Genomic DNA, 17026 nt, shown 5'->3' with positions numbered 1-17026 from the left:
GGGCAAGGTACTCAATCTCTTCCTGCACCAGTTTTCTCCTAAGATAAAAATAATAATAAACATCTCATAGAATTTTTTTTTGAATTTTATTTTATTTTTTTATATATCAGGTTCTTATGAGTTATCCATTTTATACATATTAGTGCATATATGTCAATCCCAATCACCCAATTCATCACTCATAGAATTTTTGTTACAAGTTAAAGGGATAATACGTGTAAAATGATGAGAACAATGTCTGGAACATATCACATACTCTAAAGTTATTAAAAATTATTTCAAATATTAAGAAGGCTCTGGATAGGATATTTGGGCCTTACTTGGAAGTTTTCATTAAAAACAAACATGAAACTAAGCTGCAACTCCTCTGGGGAAGAATTCCAGAATTAGGAACATGATTAGTTAATCTTGAATAAACGACTGTTATGACCCTGATGATGCTCTCACCACTCCCTAAACTCAGTATTTTTCTCCCAATCCAAGTTCTTAGTCTCATTACCCAGCCTTTTGTCCTCTATATTCCTAGTACTAATCTTTCTCTTTTGATGTCTGAGGGATTTTAGGAAACTTTTTTTTCACTGAACAATTGAGCAACGGGAGATGTAGATACTTCTCTCTTAAGGAAATCTCATTTCTGCTCCAACCCAAACATAGGTGATTACTTAAGTTGATTCCAGCCCGTAAACCAGGAAGGCCTGGGAAACCTCCTACAATCAGAGCAGTCCTATCCTCCTCTGCAGTTTTCTCTACCCACACAAAGCCAACACTATCCCCCCTTTAAAGCATTTCATTCATCTCTCTGGCCACATCTTGGGTGGCGGAGCGCTTCCACCGTGTTCTGGTATCCTCCATTTCTTCCAGCTCCTTCGGGGTGTTTTCCACAGGGTCGGTGGCATCCATCTCTTCTGACGCTACTCCTGCCTCGAGTCCTCTTTTAACAGCCTTCAGGAAAGAGAACATAAGTCGGAAACGGTAAGATAAACAGGGTTGCTTCTTCTTAGACAAGGTGGTAGTGGGGTCCTCTCGTCACCCCCAGACGTCAGTAGTATCGGAAAGGATCCCTAAATAAAGTCCTCGACCGCTCCGCCCCGAAACACCAAGGGCCCCGGAGCGCAGGCGCCCCAGAGCCCCGCCCCCGGTCCAGAGGCTCGGCCCCTATTGGCCCAGAGGCCGGGGGTGGACTGCCCCAGTGGCTGAACAGGGGGTGATCATGTGATTCTCGGGGGCGGGGCTGCGCCGGCCGCTTCCCAGCCAGGCTGAAAGGGCTCGGGTAGCCGGCCTTGTCGGCCCTTAAAGAGTCCCCTGGATGGCCTGGCCTCAACTGCCCTCGCCGAGCCACGCAAAGGGGGCTGCTTCTGGTTCTCGTCGGCCTCCCAGGTTGGCTTTCCTTCTTTTCCCGAAGGTGGGCCCTTAGGTTTACCGCCAGGAGCCTGCGGCCGCCGGGAAACCCAAACCCGAGTGTCCGAGAGTAACCGGAAGTGCCGTCCCAGGCGGAGGGGCGGCGCCGGCTGCTGCCGTGGTAAGCGCGGCCCGCGGGGCCTGGGAGGGGCATGGCCTGCGGGGCCCAGGGATCGGGGGAGGGGTTCTGCGGGACCCGAGACCCCCTCGGCCTCCGCCTGGTAGGAGCAGCCTCTGGTCCTCGCAACAGAGCAGGGTCTGGGACCCCCCACCCGACGGCGACTGAAAGGAGGTCAATGAAAAGTTGAAGGAAGAGAAGCTTAGTACTATCGTTCCTGGAGATAATAGTAAACACTGCCAGGCACTTTTCTAGTGATCTAAGTGTATCTTTCACTTTGGGGGAAAAAAAAACAAAACAAGGACGTTGAATGTTCTCCACCCACCGCCCACCCCTATCTTTAAGGCAGAGATTGGTCATGTTGCATCGAATCTGTATGCAGAAAAATCTGGTTTGTTTAATCATTCCATAACCATTTTTGGAAACCGGCATTATATATAGCTTTGTATCATATGCACTTATCAACTGCATCTTGAGGTTTATAGTGGTAGAAGAATGGGTCATTGATCTCAGAAGTTGAGGTAAAAATTGAAACAAGTAGAACAGGACTCAGGGCTTTATTATGAAGTTAAGGTTAGTCATTACCCAGAAGGATTCTCGATGTTTTGTCTAGAGCTGTTTGGGAAGGAACTGATGGCTACCAGTGGCAGGTGCTTCTTGCAGGAGAAAATAGAATGTAAGGAAAGGTGGGAAGAGGTAAGTTACGGTTGAAAGATACTGACCAGACTGGGGAGTAAATGGAACCAATTTTTAGATGTTCAAGCCTCAGAAAAGTTATAAATTTCACAAAAATTATAAATTTCTACATTATTGATTTTTTTTCCTCTAGGAGAGGGAAGAATTGAGTGTTGTGAATAGTTATGGACTAGAGACCTTTTGGAGCCAAAAGGAAGATAGTCTTGAGTCTTTGTTGTTATGGTAAGTAACATACCAGGCTGTATGTTTCTATATAAACAGTGGATTTTTGAGGCCGGAGGAGAGGGAAACTGGGGGAGACGAGGAGGAATGGGAGAAGATACATGGAAAGAAGATACATGACCCTTTCTTAGCTCCTGAGATAGCAGAGTGCTAAAACCAGTGCTGTCCTACCAATTTAAGTGTACTTTCTACTCCTTTTCAAAGGGCTTATTCACAATAGGCTTTTAGTAATTCCTTTGTGATTGATTTGCAGCCCCCAAAAGGGGGCCCAATGCTTAAGCAGGCCCTGGAGTCCGAAGATGGAGATTTAGATACTGGCTCTGCTGCTTACTAGCTGTGAGTTCTTATGTAGTTATTTAACTGCCCTGAGCATGAGGTTTTCTATCTGTAAGGCGCAAACATTGGTATTCATACCTATTTTACAATCTTGGGAAGATTAAATGAGATAATCCATGTAATTAATGAAAAATAAATGAGGTAATCCCTAGCCTGGGACCTGATACAGTAAGCATTATCTAGTTTTTTAGATAACACCTTATCAACTTTATCTGCCTGTCACCTACATCCTTTAACTATAAGGATAGCCTTGAGCTTTGAAGTTCTGTACTCAGCCTGTCTGCCTATTCTGTGCACTCTGACCCTAGCCATGGAAGAGAGAACCAGTCTTTTCCTAGGAAGAGGTAAGAGAAACCTCTTAGCGAAGGGTACCCTGAAGCTAAGACTTGAAGTATATATTTGGGTTTGCCAGATGCACCAGCCAGGGCTACTAGCCTAGCCTGTTATATTGATGCTGAGGCTTAGAGGATGATGGCTCTTTTTTGGTTCTGATATTCATTCATATTTTTCATTCATTCAACAAATGTATTCTAGACGCTAGGAATATTGCAGTGAACAAAAGACTAAGTCCTAACCCTAATGGAAGTTATATTCTAGTAGGAGAGAGAAACAAGTTAACAAATATAAGATATATACCACAAAGTTGGATGATAAGTGCTATGAAGAGAAATATTGTAAAACAGGCTAAGGGGACATAGCTATTTTAGATGAAGTAGTCAGGGTGTGCCTCTTTTTAAGGAAATAATTTTCAGTCAGAGACTTGATCAAATAAAGGAGCAAGCTACTTGGGGGAAGGGCATTCTAGGCAGAAGGAGCAAGTGTAAAGATTCTGATGTGCTGTGTGAGGCTGAAGGTAGGGGGAGGTACCGCATTATGTAGCGCAGTGAAAACTTTAGGTTTTATTCTTAGAGTGGTAGGAAGCAGTTATAGTATTTTGAACTGGGGAAGTGTCATGGATTACTTTCAATTTTGACAGCCAGACTGTATTTTATTTTCTAGGTGCTGACCTCTAAAAGTCTTCCTTATTTTTAATTTTTTCCTTATTTTAAATTTTTTTCCTTGGTGCCCTACAGTTGATTGGCTATTTAGGGCAAATATGATACCCTCGGCTGATAAAATTAGGGAATATTTTAATTCATTTAACAGGCTATGACCATGCTCAGAATCATTTATTTCCACTCTACTCTCTCTCCTTTTGACCTTAACAGTAATACACATTTTAAAAGACAAAACTCCCATACAGCCACTATCTTAGAGTAGCTATTTGTCTGTATGGATGCATATCTTTACTTAATTGTGATTCTAAAGTCTTCCTTTTCCTCCTAGCATTTCTCCATAAATGTTTTTCTGTTTTTTGCTTAATCTTTGTATTAATCATTAACTGATTATTATTTATTATTGAGTTAACTATTTTAAATGGTTTTGAACAAGGCTTTGCATGAGAGACAGGCACAGAGGATGAGCTCAAGAAATGTTAGTGTTTTTGTGACTGTGAAGATGGAATTAAGAAAATAATAGAACCTACCATTTATTGAGCATCTGTTGAGATCCAGGCATTGAGCCACGTCCTTTATTGACAGTGTCTCAGTTCCCATGGCAACTCTTTAAGGCATGTAATGATATCTTACTTATTTTATCGAAATTGAAGTTTGAAGCTGAAGAAAGTAACTTACCCAAGTTCTCATAGCTACAAAAAGCACAGTGGGAATTTGAGCCAAAATTCCAGAGTTTGAACATTCAGCTTTAACTATCACAATATACTAACTCTCAGCGTCCATGTTCTTTTTTTTTTTAATATATATATATATATATATTTTTTAATTTATTTATTTTTGGCTGCATCGGGTCTTCGTTGCTGCACGCTGGCCTTCTCCAGCTGCAACGAGCGGGGTCTGCTCTTCATTGTGGTGCGCAGGCTTCTCATTGCGGTGGCTTCTCCTGTTGCGGAGCACAGGCTCTAGGCGTGCCGGCTTCAGTGTTGTGGCACGTGGGCTCAGTAGTTGTGGCTCGCAGGCTCTAGAGCACAGGCTCAGTAGTGGCGCACGGACCCATGTCCCCTGCATTGGCAGGCAGACTCTTAACCACTGCGCCACCAGGGAAGCCCTCAGCTCCCATGTTCTTAAAAAACAAAATAAGATACATTTAAATTTTGAAGTAATTTCAGATTTACAAAAAAGTTGTAAAATAATATAAAGAATACCCATACACCCTTCACCTGCAGTCCCTAAATGTTTACATTTTACTATGTTTGTTTTATGAGTCTGTCTATACTAATTTCTCTATACATACATGTACCTATATGTACATTTTTTCTGAACCTTTTGAGAGTAAGTTATAAACATAATACCTCATCTCAAACTACGAAAGAATTAAGCCCTAAAGTCCTAAGACATGGTAAGCCCTGAAGTAATAGGTATGCAATGAATTAACTTCTCTCCCATGTGTGTTCAGTGCTACTAGCTACATGCCATCCTTGGGAGAATTTTAAAAATAGTTACTCAAGTCATTTTCTGTAGGGCTTCATTCTTTGCCAGAACTCTAGTTGAGAAAGCCTGTCCTAAATACTCAATTGTTTATTCCCTGAAGACAAGGCTATTCTCTTATATTATCATTACAGTTATCACAGTCAAAAAATTAACATTCATATAATGCTATTATCTGATCGCCAGACATTATTGGAGTTTAGCCAATTGTTCCACTAACGTCCTTTGTGGGAAAAGAAAAATAAGTTTTTTTTGTTGTCCAGGATCCATTCCACCATCACCCATTTCATTTAATTGTCATGTCTTTATTGTGAAACATATCCTCAGACTTTGTCTTTAGACTTTTTTTTTTTTTTTTAAGTTTAGGCCATTTATTTGGCAGAATTTTCCTCAATTTGGGTTTGTCTGATGTTTCCTCATGATTAGATTCAGGTTATACATTTTTGGCAAGATAGCACAGAAGTGATGTTCTGTTCTTTGCATCATATTAGGAGGCAACTATATATCTTGTTACTGGTGGTGTTAACTCTGATCATTTGGTTAAGGTGGTGTCTTCCAGGTTTCTAAACTGTGAAGTTATTTTTTTGTCTTTCTAATTATTAAATATCTAGTGGGGAGATATATTCAGATTGTGTAAATATCCTGATTCTCATAAAACTTTCATCCACTATATTTTTGTATTTTCGCCTGAAACAGTTGTTACTCTTCATTGGACATGTGATGTTTTTAATTCCATCATTTATTCTACATTTAATTGTTGGTTTTTTTAATATAAGAAAAAACTATATCCCTTCTCAGTCACTATTTATTCACTTTTTTTTTTATAAATAAAACCAAACATTTATTTACACCAAAGAATTCCAACACTGGATCTTTCACATATGAAGGACAAAATATTATATATATACAGACAGCAAGGGGTGGCAGGGCTGTAACAGGAGAGTTTAGTTTTCCCACAATTACAGTTCTACCATTTCAGTTTCACTGAAGATAGTGGCTCTGCTCCTACCTCTCAGGTACATTTACAAGACTGAGGGGCAGGTCTTCTCAATGGATGGCATGTGAGGGAAGGGGAAGGTAGGAAAAGAAGGTAGAAAGCTTAAAATAAAATACAGTGGCCACATCTCTCATTAGCTCTTCAAGAGTTGCTAGCATGAAACCAACATAGACAATGTTTTTTTCTTTTGTAAAACGCAGTAATTATACCCAGTAACTAACTGAATTCAAAAGGGCCAAGTCAAAGAAAACTGAAAAAGATTTTGCCTTCCCCCTCCTACCAGCTATAGAGCATGTTGGGAGATGAAAGGGGAGAGGACCGAGGTAAGGAGCCTGGGAGGGACGGTATTAAAGTTTTAAACTGAACTGAAACTAAATTATAAGTGAGTTGCATTTAGGTTAGGTCAGTAAGACATGATTCATACTGAACAGACGTTTTCAGGACCTGTCTGCACTTTGGGTAGATTTTCAGCATCTCGGTGTAACTAAGACATATTTCCACTAGATTTACCAGTATAACCCCACTGAAGCACTTTTGGAGTAAAGTGATATAAGTGACTAGCAGTTCACTGCTCTTATAGGTTGGGTCCTTCCTTCTTCCTTCCTTCCCACCTCCCTTCAAGAAGCTACGTTTTTGTAATCTCTGGAGGAGAGCATGAAATACAAACCCCTCAAAGTGTGAGATGGTAGGGGAGCAATGGTGGGCATGGGAAGACATCTCCACCCAAACGCAGCAGCCAGAATTGAGGCTGGTTTATCTTTGTTCTTTAGTGGTGAGGAACTGAATTTGGAAGGGGAGAAAAAAATTTGTCCGTGAAATATTCCACCTGCAGAGAATTTTTCAGGGAATCCCCTGAGTTATGAAAAGTTCGAGTTAAAAAAAAAGGAAGAAAAAAAGGAATACAGCCTATTATAATTTTTTTTTTATGACTGAACTACTATAAATCCACAAGCAACGGTTCAGACACGGTGCTTCTGAAGCCTTTCACTCCTCCCCGCCAGGCGCAAGCTGCATCGAGGGAGTGAGTGACTCCCCAGCCTCTGCTCAGGCATCAGGAGACAGAAGGGCCATTACTGCTGAGCGCCAGCGGCAGCTGGAACAGGCATCCGGAGGGGGTTGGCAGCAGCAATCACTGGTGAGCCTACCTGAGGTCTAAGGGCTGAAGGGGTTGGCACTGAAGAAATCCCTGACATATTGGTGCTGCTGACAGGCATACTGCCCCCTGGCATGCTAGATGAGCCCATTCGAGTCTGGTCCTTCACAACAGTGTAGAAATAGGGGTGCTCCACGGCCTCTCTTGTGGTGAGCCATGACTGGTGGTCGTACCGCAGCAGCTTGTCCAGGAAATCCAAGGCCTCAGGGCTGACAAGGTACTGGTTTTCACTGTGGACAAAGCATTCCCATCGCTTACGGGAATGTCTGCCCAAGATATCATTAAAACGTGGATCTAATTGAATGTTGTATTTGTCAATATAGTCATATAAATCTCTGTCCCCAGAACCTTGGCTGTCCTCACCAACTGATCATAATTGTCATGTTCATGGAAAAATGGCTCCTTCCGGAAGATCACACTTGCCAGCATACAACCCAAGCTCCACATATCCAAACTATAATCATACATCTGATAGTCTACAAGTAGCTCAGGACCTTTAAAATATCGGGAAGCAACTCGGACGTTATGTTCTTGGCCAGGATGGTAAAACTCAGCCAAACCCCAGTCTATTAGCCGTAGCTTTCTGTGCTCATGATTAATGATGACATTATGGGGCTTTAATCTCTGTGCATAATCCCCATGCTGTGACAGTAATCCAGGGCCTTCAGAATCTCATGCATGTAAAATCGAATATCATAGTCTGTTAACATCTGGTACAATTGCTTGAAGTCTGTGTTGTTTACGTGTTCAAAAACCAAGGCAGGAGTTCGTGACACAGGGTCTTTTACAATGTCTGCCAGCGTGATGATGTTGGGACCGCCTTGCAGATTCTCCAAAATCTTTATTTCATGCTTGATTTTCTTCTTCTTTACTGGCTTGAGAATTTTAACAACAACTTTTTCATTATTTGTGATGTTGATGGCTTCAAATACTTCACTGTATTTACCTCGGCCTAATTTTCTAACCAGCTGGTAGTCATCTTGATTTCCCCATTCCACCACATGTGACTTGTAATCCCAGTACTTTCGGGCTCTGTGCGTATTAACATCTGTGTAAACTCTGGCCCTGTTTGGCACGGGTCCCGACATGTCAGACGGGTTGGCGGACAAAGCTGGACTTGACGTTTGGAGAGATGGCAGTCACTGTGTTGAGAGGCAAGTGGGGGTGAGAGCTTGTTTCAGAACTGTTTTCTTCAAACTGTGGTGGAAGCTGCAGTGGCGGCGGACGCTCTCCCCTCTCTTCACACAGACAATATGGCGGCGGCGGACTATTTATTCACTTTTTAAATGAGTATGGATTCATGGATTCTTATTGTGTTACTAATTTATCACTATCATTATTTATTTTGATGTTGTTTGTTCCTGATTTGTATAGTGGCAGCCCCTTCAGCCTGGCTCCTGGGTCCTCTTGGCATATTGTCACCACTTTTTGAGCACTTCCTTATTTTCTGACACAACAAGGTGTTGTTCCAGGTTCATCTTGTACTTTCTAAACCCTGGAATTAGCCATTTCTCCAGTGAGCCTTGATTCCTTTCAGTGGGAAATGGTGTTTAGAAACCATGCTCTAAGTGCTTGGTGTGCTCATTACTACTGGGATTTCATCGTTTGTGACCTCACAGCCAGACATTAGTAAAAAAAAAAAAAGTACACACTTTCACACATACACACATTTCTATTTTTTCTGTGTATACTTAAAAACCTTGACCTCGGGCTCTCCTGGTGGCGCAGTGGTTGAGAGTCCGCCTGCTGATGCAGGGGATACGGGTCTGTGCCCCGGTCTGGGAAGATCCCACGTGCCGCGGAGCGGCTGGGCCCGTGAGCCATGGCCACTGAGCCTGCGCATCCGGAGCCTGTGCTCCGACAGGAGAGACCGCAACAGTGAGAGGCCCGCGTACCGCAAAAAAAAAAAAAACCTTGACCTCATACTGATACTTCTAATTCCAGTTAAACACTACAGATGCAGAGTTCATTCTAGCCTTTCCCTTTTCTGTGTTTGTAACCCCCTTTGCTGACAGTGAAGCATCTGGGTGCCGTTATATTTATTTATTTGTTCATTCCTAGGCTATACATTAAGTGGTGAACCTTTTCCACTCTGGAGGAAAACTCCTACTAATTAGAGTTCAGTAATTGTTTATAGTCCTTTTTATCTTTAGTTTGAGTTTATATAATCCTAATACTGTATTATAAAGTTATTTGAGTTATTTTTCCCCCTCCTGGGTGGTTTTGTTATTAATTTGAAATACAGACTTGTTTGTTTTTATTTGTATTCCATTTTAATTTTTTTCTCCCCCAGCTTTTCTATTTATTTATGTATTTGTTGAATATGTGAAATGTAACAGTTTAAAAAGTAAAAATGTGTGTTTTACAAAAATGTATATACTAACAGAAGTATGACTCTCTTTCCATCCACCCTTTGGTACCAATTTCATTTTCCTGTCCTTTTGATCCCATTTACACCTACCTTTTGATGATAACCAAACTCATTAGTTTCTTCTTTTCTGAGTTTCTTTTTGGCCAAATGAATAGATACATGTGTAGTTTCTTATTTCTACTTAATTCACAGCTGCTTTCTAAAATTTACGGTTTATCCTAGAAATTGCTGCACATCAATTCATAAAGGTTATCTTCATCCTGTTTTACAGTTACATAGTACCTCATTATATGTGAACATACCTTCTCTGTGCCAGGCACTGTCCCAGGTGCTAGGGAAACAGCAGCAAATGAAATGAACTAAAATCCTTGTCCTTTAGGGGCTTACATTCTATGGAGAAAAATAAAACAGGAAGGGAGAGAAGGAGTGTTGTATGTGTGGGTCAGCTGGGGTGGAGGTGTGTCATAATTTAAAATAGGATGGTCAGTCAGGCCTTACTGAGACTATGACAGTTTACCAAAGATTTGAGTGAGGTGAGAGAGGGAGCTTTGAAGATCTAAAGGAAGAGCACTTTAGCAGGGAGAGACTACAAGCACAAAGACCTTGAAATGGGAATGGACCTGGCTTGTTTGAACAACAGCAAGGAGGCCAAGGTGACTAGCGTGCAGTACACACGAGAAGAGCAGGGAAGTGTGTCGGAGTGGTAACTAGGAATCAGATTTCCTAGGGACTCCTAGGTTCTAATAGGAGCAGTTTTGGTGGAGTGGTGAGGGTATTTGATTGGAGTATGTTCCAGAAACCTTGGAAGATAAGAATTAAAGACAATAAACAGATTGATTTCTTTTGAGGAATTTTGCTGTAAAGAGAAGCAGAAGTGAGACAATAGCTCGAGCATGAGGTGGTTGAGAGAAGTTTCTTGTTAGTGCTTTGGTTTTAGGAGAGACATAACAGCTAGTTTGCTGATTAGTGTGATCCAGTAGGAAAGAACAAATTGATATTGCAGGAGAGAGAGGATAGAATTGCAGGAGTGATGTCTTTGTGGCAAAAAGGGGTGGAATCCAGTACACCAATGGACAGGTTGTCCTTAGATTGGGCAGGGGAAGTTTGTTATCCGTGGTAACAGAGGGAAAGATGGAGAGTGCATGACCACCTTGGAAGAGGTTGGTTGATGTGGTGGGAGCATGTGGAAGTGTTTTTTTTTATGTTTCTGGTTTTTGGCTTCCTTAGATTTTCTCAGTAAAATAGGAAGCAAAGTCATCCTATTTTTTTTTATCAGCAGTAAGTTGGGATTTTTCTTTTTGAGCAAGGTTTGTGCTCGTACAACCATATCAAAGCAGACTCTTAGGCCCCTTTACCATAATAATAGTTATTATAATAGCTAACACAGAGTACTTACCATGAGATAGATCGTGATTAATTTATTATTCAACTCAATGATGTGAGATAATTTCCATCATTAATCGATTTTATAGATGAGGAAACTATGTACAGAGTGATTAAGTAACTTGCCTGACATCACACAGCTAGGATGATAGTCATAGAAACTTACTTTCTCTCTCTTTGCACTGGGAATTCTAATGATCATTAACCATTTTCTTCCAAACCTTACTATAGAAAGGACTGCACAGATATTCATAGCCCCTTTTGGATTGTTTTCTTCATGAGCAGGTGTACTAATTATTAGGCGTCTTGATTATTCAGTTGAACCAAGGGAAGAGGACAAATTCTGGTTTTGAGATCACCTGAGTTCATTAAAGAAACAGTTCTTTCTGGTACTTGCCCTGTATGTGTTGCTGATTGGTTTTATACTAGCAAAGAGGAAAAGTAACTGCTTTCAACCCCTGTATAACCTAGAGCACTTGTGGACTTTGATACAGAAATTCTGCCTTTTCTGCAGCAATTTTAATTTTGAGCATTTTTTCTTAGTTAAAGGAATATAAATAATACTTCTTCTTTGTCTCACAGGGTTGGAAATACCAAGTAAAGAATTAGTATATATGATGCTGGAAACTTGCAGAGAGGAGCTGCTCATGACTGAAAGGCCTAAAACAGATGTATCTTTCAAGTTCTCATCGAGAAAATGACTGTGAAGAAAATGATGGGTCAGGAAGACCAGTGGAAAACTCCCTAGGAGAGAGCCATAGAAAATGTACACTTCAGAAGAGAGGTATAATCAGAGAACTCAAAAAAGGAAAATATATCATGTATACCCTCAGAAGGGTAAAAAGATTTTTATTCATGTGCATGAGATTACTCAAATAGATGATCATATATACCAGTGCCTTGAACGTGAGCAAAACTTCTGTGAAAACCTAGCTCTTATTATGTGTGAGAGAACCCATACAGGGGAGAAACCTTATAGATGTGATATGTGTGAGAAAACCTTCATCCAAAGCTCAGATCTTATTTCACACCAGAGGATCCACAATTATGAGAAACCTTATAAATGTAGCAAATGTGAGAAGAGCTTCTGGCACCACTTAGCCCTTTCAGGACACCAGAGAACACATGCAGGTAAAAAATTCTATACATGTGACATTTGTGGCAAGAATTTTGGTCAGAGCTCTGATCTGCTTGTCCACCAGCGAAGCCATACAGGCGAGAAACCGTATCTATGTAGTGAGTGTGACAAATGCTTCAGCCGAAGTACAAACCTCATAAGACACCGAAGAACTCACACAGGTGAGAAACCATTTAAGTGTCTGGAGTGTGAAAAAGCTTTTAGTGGGAAATCAGATCTTATTAGCCACCAGAGAACTCATACTGGTGAAAGGCCCTACAAATGTAATAAGTGTGAGAAAAGTTACCGACACCGTTCAGCCTTCATTGTTCATAAAAGAGTTCATACTGGGGAGAAGCCCTATAAGTGTGGTGCCTGTGAGAAATGCTTTGGCCAGAAATCAGACCTTATTGTACACCAGAGAGTCCACACAGGTGAGAAGCCGTATAAATGTTTAGAATGTATGCGAAGTTTTACTCGGAGCGCCAACCTAATCAGGCACCAGGCAACTCACACTCACACTTTTAAATGCCTGGAATATGAGAAAAGTTTCAACTGTAGTTCAGACCTTATTGTGCATCAAAGAATTCACATGGAAGAGAAACCACATCAGTGGTCTGCATGTGAGAGTGGCTTCCTCCTGGGCATGGACTTTGTTGCCCAACAGAAAATGAGAACTCAGACAGAGGAGCTGCATTATAAATACGGTGTCTGTGATAAAAGCTTTCACCAGAGCTCAGCACTTCTTCAACATCAGACAATCCACATCGGTGAAAAACCATATATCTGTGATGTGGGTGAAAAAGGTCTTGAGCTCAGCCCTCCCCATGCATCAGAAGCCTCACAAATGTCTTGACCAGACAAGAAGTTATAATGCCATAAAAAATGTATTTGCAATGTAAGAGAACTCCTTAAGATGAAGAACTCTAAGCAAATCTCAGACTTTCCTCAGAGCTCAGATTTCACTGGGGACCAGAGAATCTGCAATTGTAGGAAGTTGAGAAATGGTTTGCCCAGAGAGCTGTCCTTACAGAAGCTTATCAACCACTCCAATGAGAAACCTTACAAATGCTCTGAGTTTGGGAAAACCTTTAGTCCAAGCTTGTATCTGATCACCCACAAGAGGATTCTTACAGGTGGGAAACCTTACAAATTTGGTGAATATGAGAAAGCTTTCTAGCAATGGTCACCTCTTCTCATTCCAAGAGAATTCACATTGGTGGACAGCATTTTTAATACCCTGTGTCAACAGTGCTTCAGAGAGTGTGCACGTTTCATTGGACGTCAGAACGCCCCACTGGGAAGAGACCCCCACAAGTGTGAAGAAAGCTTCTAACAGAACTATGACTTTCTTACCTATCAGAGAAGCCATACAGGTGAAAATTTCTATATTTGCCTTGAAGGTGGCAAAAGCATTAGGTGGAGAGCCTTCTTGGGTTTGCACCCCCCCACACACACACACAAAAAAACTATCTGAGGAAAGACCTTATGAATTCTCTGAGTGAGAAAAGCTTCTGTCAGTGATCAGTTTTTGTGGTATACTGGGGAACTCACATAAGTGAAAAACCCTATAAATAACCTTGAGCTAAAAAAAAGCCTTGCAGGAAATCCCTACCTTATTGCGCCCCAAAGAACCTACTCTGCAGATAATTTTGTTCTAGTAAGAGATCTAACTGTGGACTGTGTACATTTAATAGGTATGAGAAGAACTGTTCTCATAGTTAGTTGACTCATACAGTAGAGATGACTTTTAATGAGTCAATATGTAAACTGTTTTTTTTTAGATACCCAGAAACTTCTTCTGGAAGGAGCTAGGGCAGGTCAGAGTAGGCCTGATGAAAAACTCAGGTAAAGATGCTTTTCTTTTATCTGAACCACTTAATGATTGCTTTACTTTCAGTTTTTAAAGTTTGGAACTCCAATAAAGGAAAGGACTGTAACCTTGAGATAGAAGGTGTGGCATGTGTTACTGTTGGGGGAAAGAAGTACATTTACTTTGCCTCTGTCGATTTTGTAAGTCTTGGCTGGAATGGGGACTAGTGTGTTGATAGCAGCATGGGAACCTTTTGCTGGTTGTGAAAAGAACTAAGCAGCTAGGGAGTAGTTATCATAGATCAAAACTCTTCCCAAGGCTTCCCCTTTGGAGGGCCAACCTCATAACGAGGTAGAATACTCAGCTTTTTACTTGTGAGTTGAGGCGTACCCTTACAAGTTTCATTTCCCTAACATCTTTCAGATTATTACTGGTATTTGCAGTTTCAGCTTTAGAGATTCATTTCTTCTCAACTCAGAGATGCACGTTCCAGGATAATAGTTATGATTTTTGCTAGTACCCATACTTTTGTGACTTCATTTATCATGTTTCTTTCAATGGTAAGATATCCTTTTCAGCTCCTTGCAAAATAATTAAAGCTGAAAGAAAGATTTAAGCCTGAGTAGGCACAGAGTAAAACACATAATGATGCATTATTAATGGAGAAGCTAGACTTTGATTTTGAGAATCGTGACTCAAAAGCTGGTGTTTTGTGTTTTTTTTCCACTCCATCATCCTGCTGTTTATAGCAAGTCAAGCCGCATAATGACATGCCTTTCATTTACTTCGATTCTGCCAAGGAAAGAGAATACTTTTTATTCCCAGGGAAAAGACTGCAGTCACCACAATATAAGGTATATATTTCGCTTGTAATGTAGGATTCTAAATGCTAGAAGGGAAAAGTAGTTGGCAGATTCATCAGAGGTTTAAGGATAAGCAGTTATCTCCAACTTAACAGGATAATTATGATTACCTTTAATATTCTCCAGAAATACTCTAATTAATCCAGGGATCTGTACGTGGACACTTCTGAGGTTTTTTTTCTTCCCTCCGATTAAACGACATTTAATATAAATACTTAAAACTTCTACAGTATTTGGGACTGTGGGCTTGGTGAATAAGTTTTGAGTCCTCTGGTTTATCTTAGCAAATCCTGAACTCCAGAGAGCGTTGGTGTTCGGACTCATGGCGGTGGCCAACTATTGCACTGCCACCTTGTGTATGGCTCTAAGCTTTGATCCTGATGACTGGTTGTTGACCTTGATAATCTTAGGGTCAGAGGATATAGCTCATAGTGATAATAAGGAATCTGATTCTACGGTGTTTTTTTCTTTCTTCTTTTAGAAAACATGTCCTGGAAGTTTATTTGATCTGATGTATTTTAGTAATTTTCATAAATAGCTCTTATACCATAAAAAGTTGCTCAGTGTGATAAAACACACAAGATGTATTTGTTTCTCTTTGGTGAAAATCATGTCTATCACTAGTATATGTTTGACAATTGTAATTCTTAAAATAGTATTGGGTGTATGGCTTGGTGGTGATGAAAATTAGTCCTTATGGCTACTTGTTAGTCATTAGAGAGAACTTGGAGAAGGGAACAGAGTTTGTATCTTTGGCAGGGCAGTGACTTGCCCCTTCTTTCAACTAATCTTCCTGGTAATTGTCTCTAGTCTTTAAGTAAATTAAGAATGGACCATCCCTCAGACAGAGAACTTTGGGGGTATGAAACAGGTCTGAGGGCTTTTAACCATGGGGGGAAAAAGGTGTTGGTATTACTCATATAGAATAACCTGAGGTTGGAAAGGACCACTTGGGAGCCTGTAACCAAAACTAGAAGGTAACTTCTGGGATGGATGGAGGTTCTCTTGAAACAGTGCCAACCTAAATCTACCTCAGGTAAGTAGTCAGAGTGACTTTTTCTAGGTTTCAGACCAAACGAGACACTTGTATTCAGTCAATGTATTCCGATGCTTTAATGTTTTTGTTTTCCCTTAATTCTTAAATAAAAGCATTGTTCTGAAAACTCCCATTTTTGCCTCCACTGTACTAAGAAAAAGCATTTCCCCTACACTTGCGTTAGAATAAAGCAGATGTTCAGGAATCCTTTCACAGTGTATACGTATATCAAACTGTCATAGTGTACACTTTAAATACCTTAAAATTTTATTTGTCAGTTATATCTCAGTAAAGCTGGGGGGAAAAGGAATAAAGTGGATATTCATGTGACCCTGTGGTGATGATAGCCATTGAACCATCTCTAGAATTCCAAGATTTTTTTTTTTTAAGAATTCCAGGAATTTTTGATGCTAAGGCAGATAATGAATGGAAACCTGGAAGGAATTATTGTCTTTGCTCTGCTGTAGACATTAGATCCTTTTGGAGCCTCCCCATTGCATTACATACGGAGTACAGGGAGGAGTAATAGCTTAAACTGACCGTATTTGGGACTAAAATTCAGAAACAACAAAACTGTCTGTCTACACCCTCAAAATAAAGGACAATTTTGAATTTTCAATTCCCAGTGGAATTCATGTATGACTCCAGTTCTACCTCTTGTCACCTTATCATTTGTTGGAGTGGGGCAAAGCAGATGGTGTAAAAATGGTGGCACTGATTTACCTCCCATCATGAAGTTTGCCCCAGTTTACATCTATTTGCTCTGCCACAGAATAGGTCCCAGCGTTTTAAGTGGCTCTCATTGTGGGAAAAGAATAAGAGTTAAGACAATTTGGATGGATGAAAAGGGGAAGGGAAAATGGTACAATTTCAAGTTTTGTTTTTTCTTTTGACATAAAGTGGTGTGGCTAGAACAAGGCCTGTGGCCTTCATGCTTATCCCCCCCGCTTAAAGCGATGCTACATCCCAACGTTTAGCTGGGCTGTGGCGAGAAATACCTCTGGGAAAAACACTAGTCATATCCCTTACAAGTAATTAGA

At 40.7% G+C, this 17026-nt stretch overlaps 1 protein-coding gene and 1 pseudogene across 6 annotated transcripts; one reads left to right on the top strand and one right to left on the bottom strand.

The window, feature by feature from the left end:
- Positions 1 to 1225: 1225 nt before the first annotated feature.
- On the top strand, positions 1226 to 16316 carry ZNF322 (zinc finger protein 322). Of its 6 annotated transcripts, XM_027128559.1 has the most exons (4): positions 1244 to 1519; positions 2130 to 2212; positions 2346 to 2434; positions 11740 to 16316. In XM_027128559.1, exon 4 carries the CDS (start codon positions 11922 to 11924, stop codon positions 13128 to 13130), a length of 1209 nt encoding a protein of 402 aa, XP_026984360.1. In that variant the 5' UTR covers positions 1244 to 1519; positions 2130 to 2212; positions 2346 to 2434; positions 11740 to 11921; the 3' UTR covers positions 13131 to 16316. The 6 variants fall into 6 exon arrangements, with proteins under 6 accessions (XP_026984362.1, XP_026984360.1, XP_026984359.1 ...); XM_027128561.1 differs by lacking the exon at positions 2130 to 2212 and having other exon boundaries at positions 1226 to 1377; XM_027128558.1 differs by lacking the exon at positions 2130 to 2212.
- Positions 7166 to 9134, bottom strand: LOC113631829 (casein kinase II subunit alpha pseudogene; annotated as a pseudogene).
- Positions 16317 to 17026: the final 710 nt, after the last annotated feature.

This window comes from Aethalodelphis obliquidens, unplaced genomic scaffold, assembly GCF_003676395.1.
Source record: "Aethalodelphis obliquidens isolate GAN/ISIS:26980383/991018 unplaced genomic scaffold, ASM367639v1 scaffold34, whole genome shotgun sequence".
In the NCBI taxonomy this organism is placed as follows: domain Eukaryota; kingdom Metazoa; phylum Chordata; class Mammalia; order Artiodactyla; family Delphinidae; genus Aethalodelphis; species Aethalodelphis obliquidens.
This window is presented reverse-complemented; position numbering and strand designations above follow the sequence as displayed.

Excerpts from the sequence above, each read along its gene's own strand:
- ZNF322 (XM_027128561.1), top strand. The coding sequence starts at position 11,922 with ATGTACACTTCAGAAGAGAGGTATAATCAGAGAACTCAAAAAAGGAAA.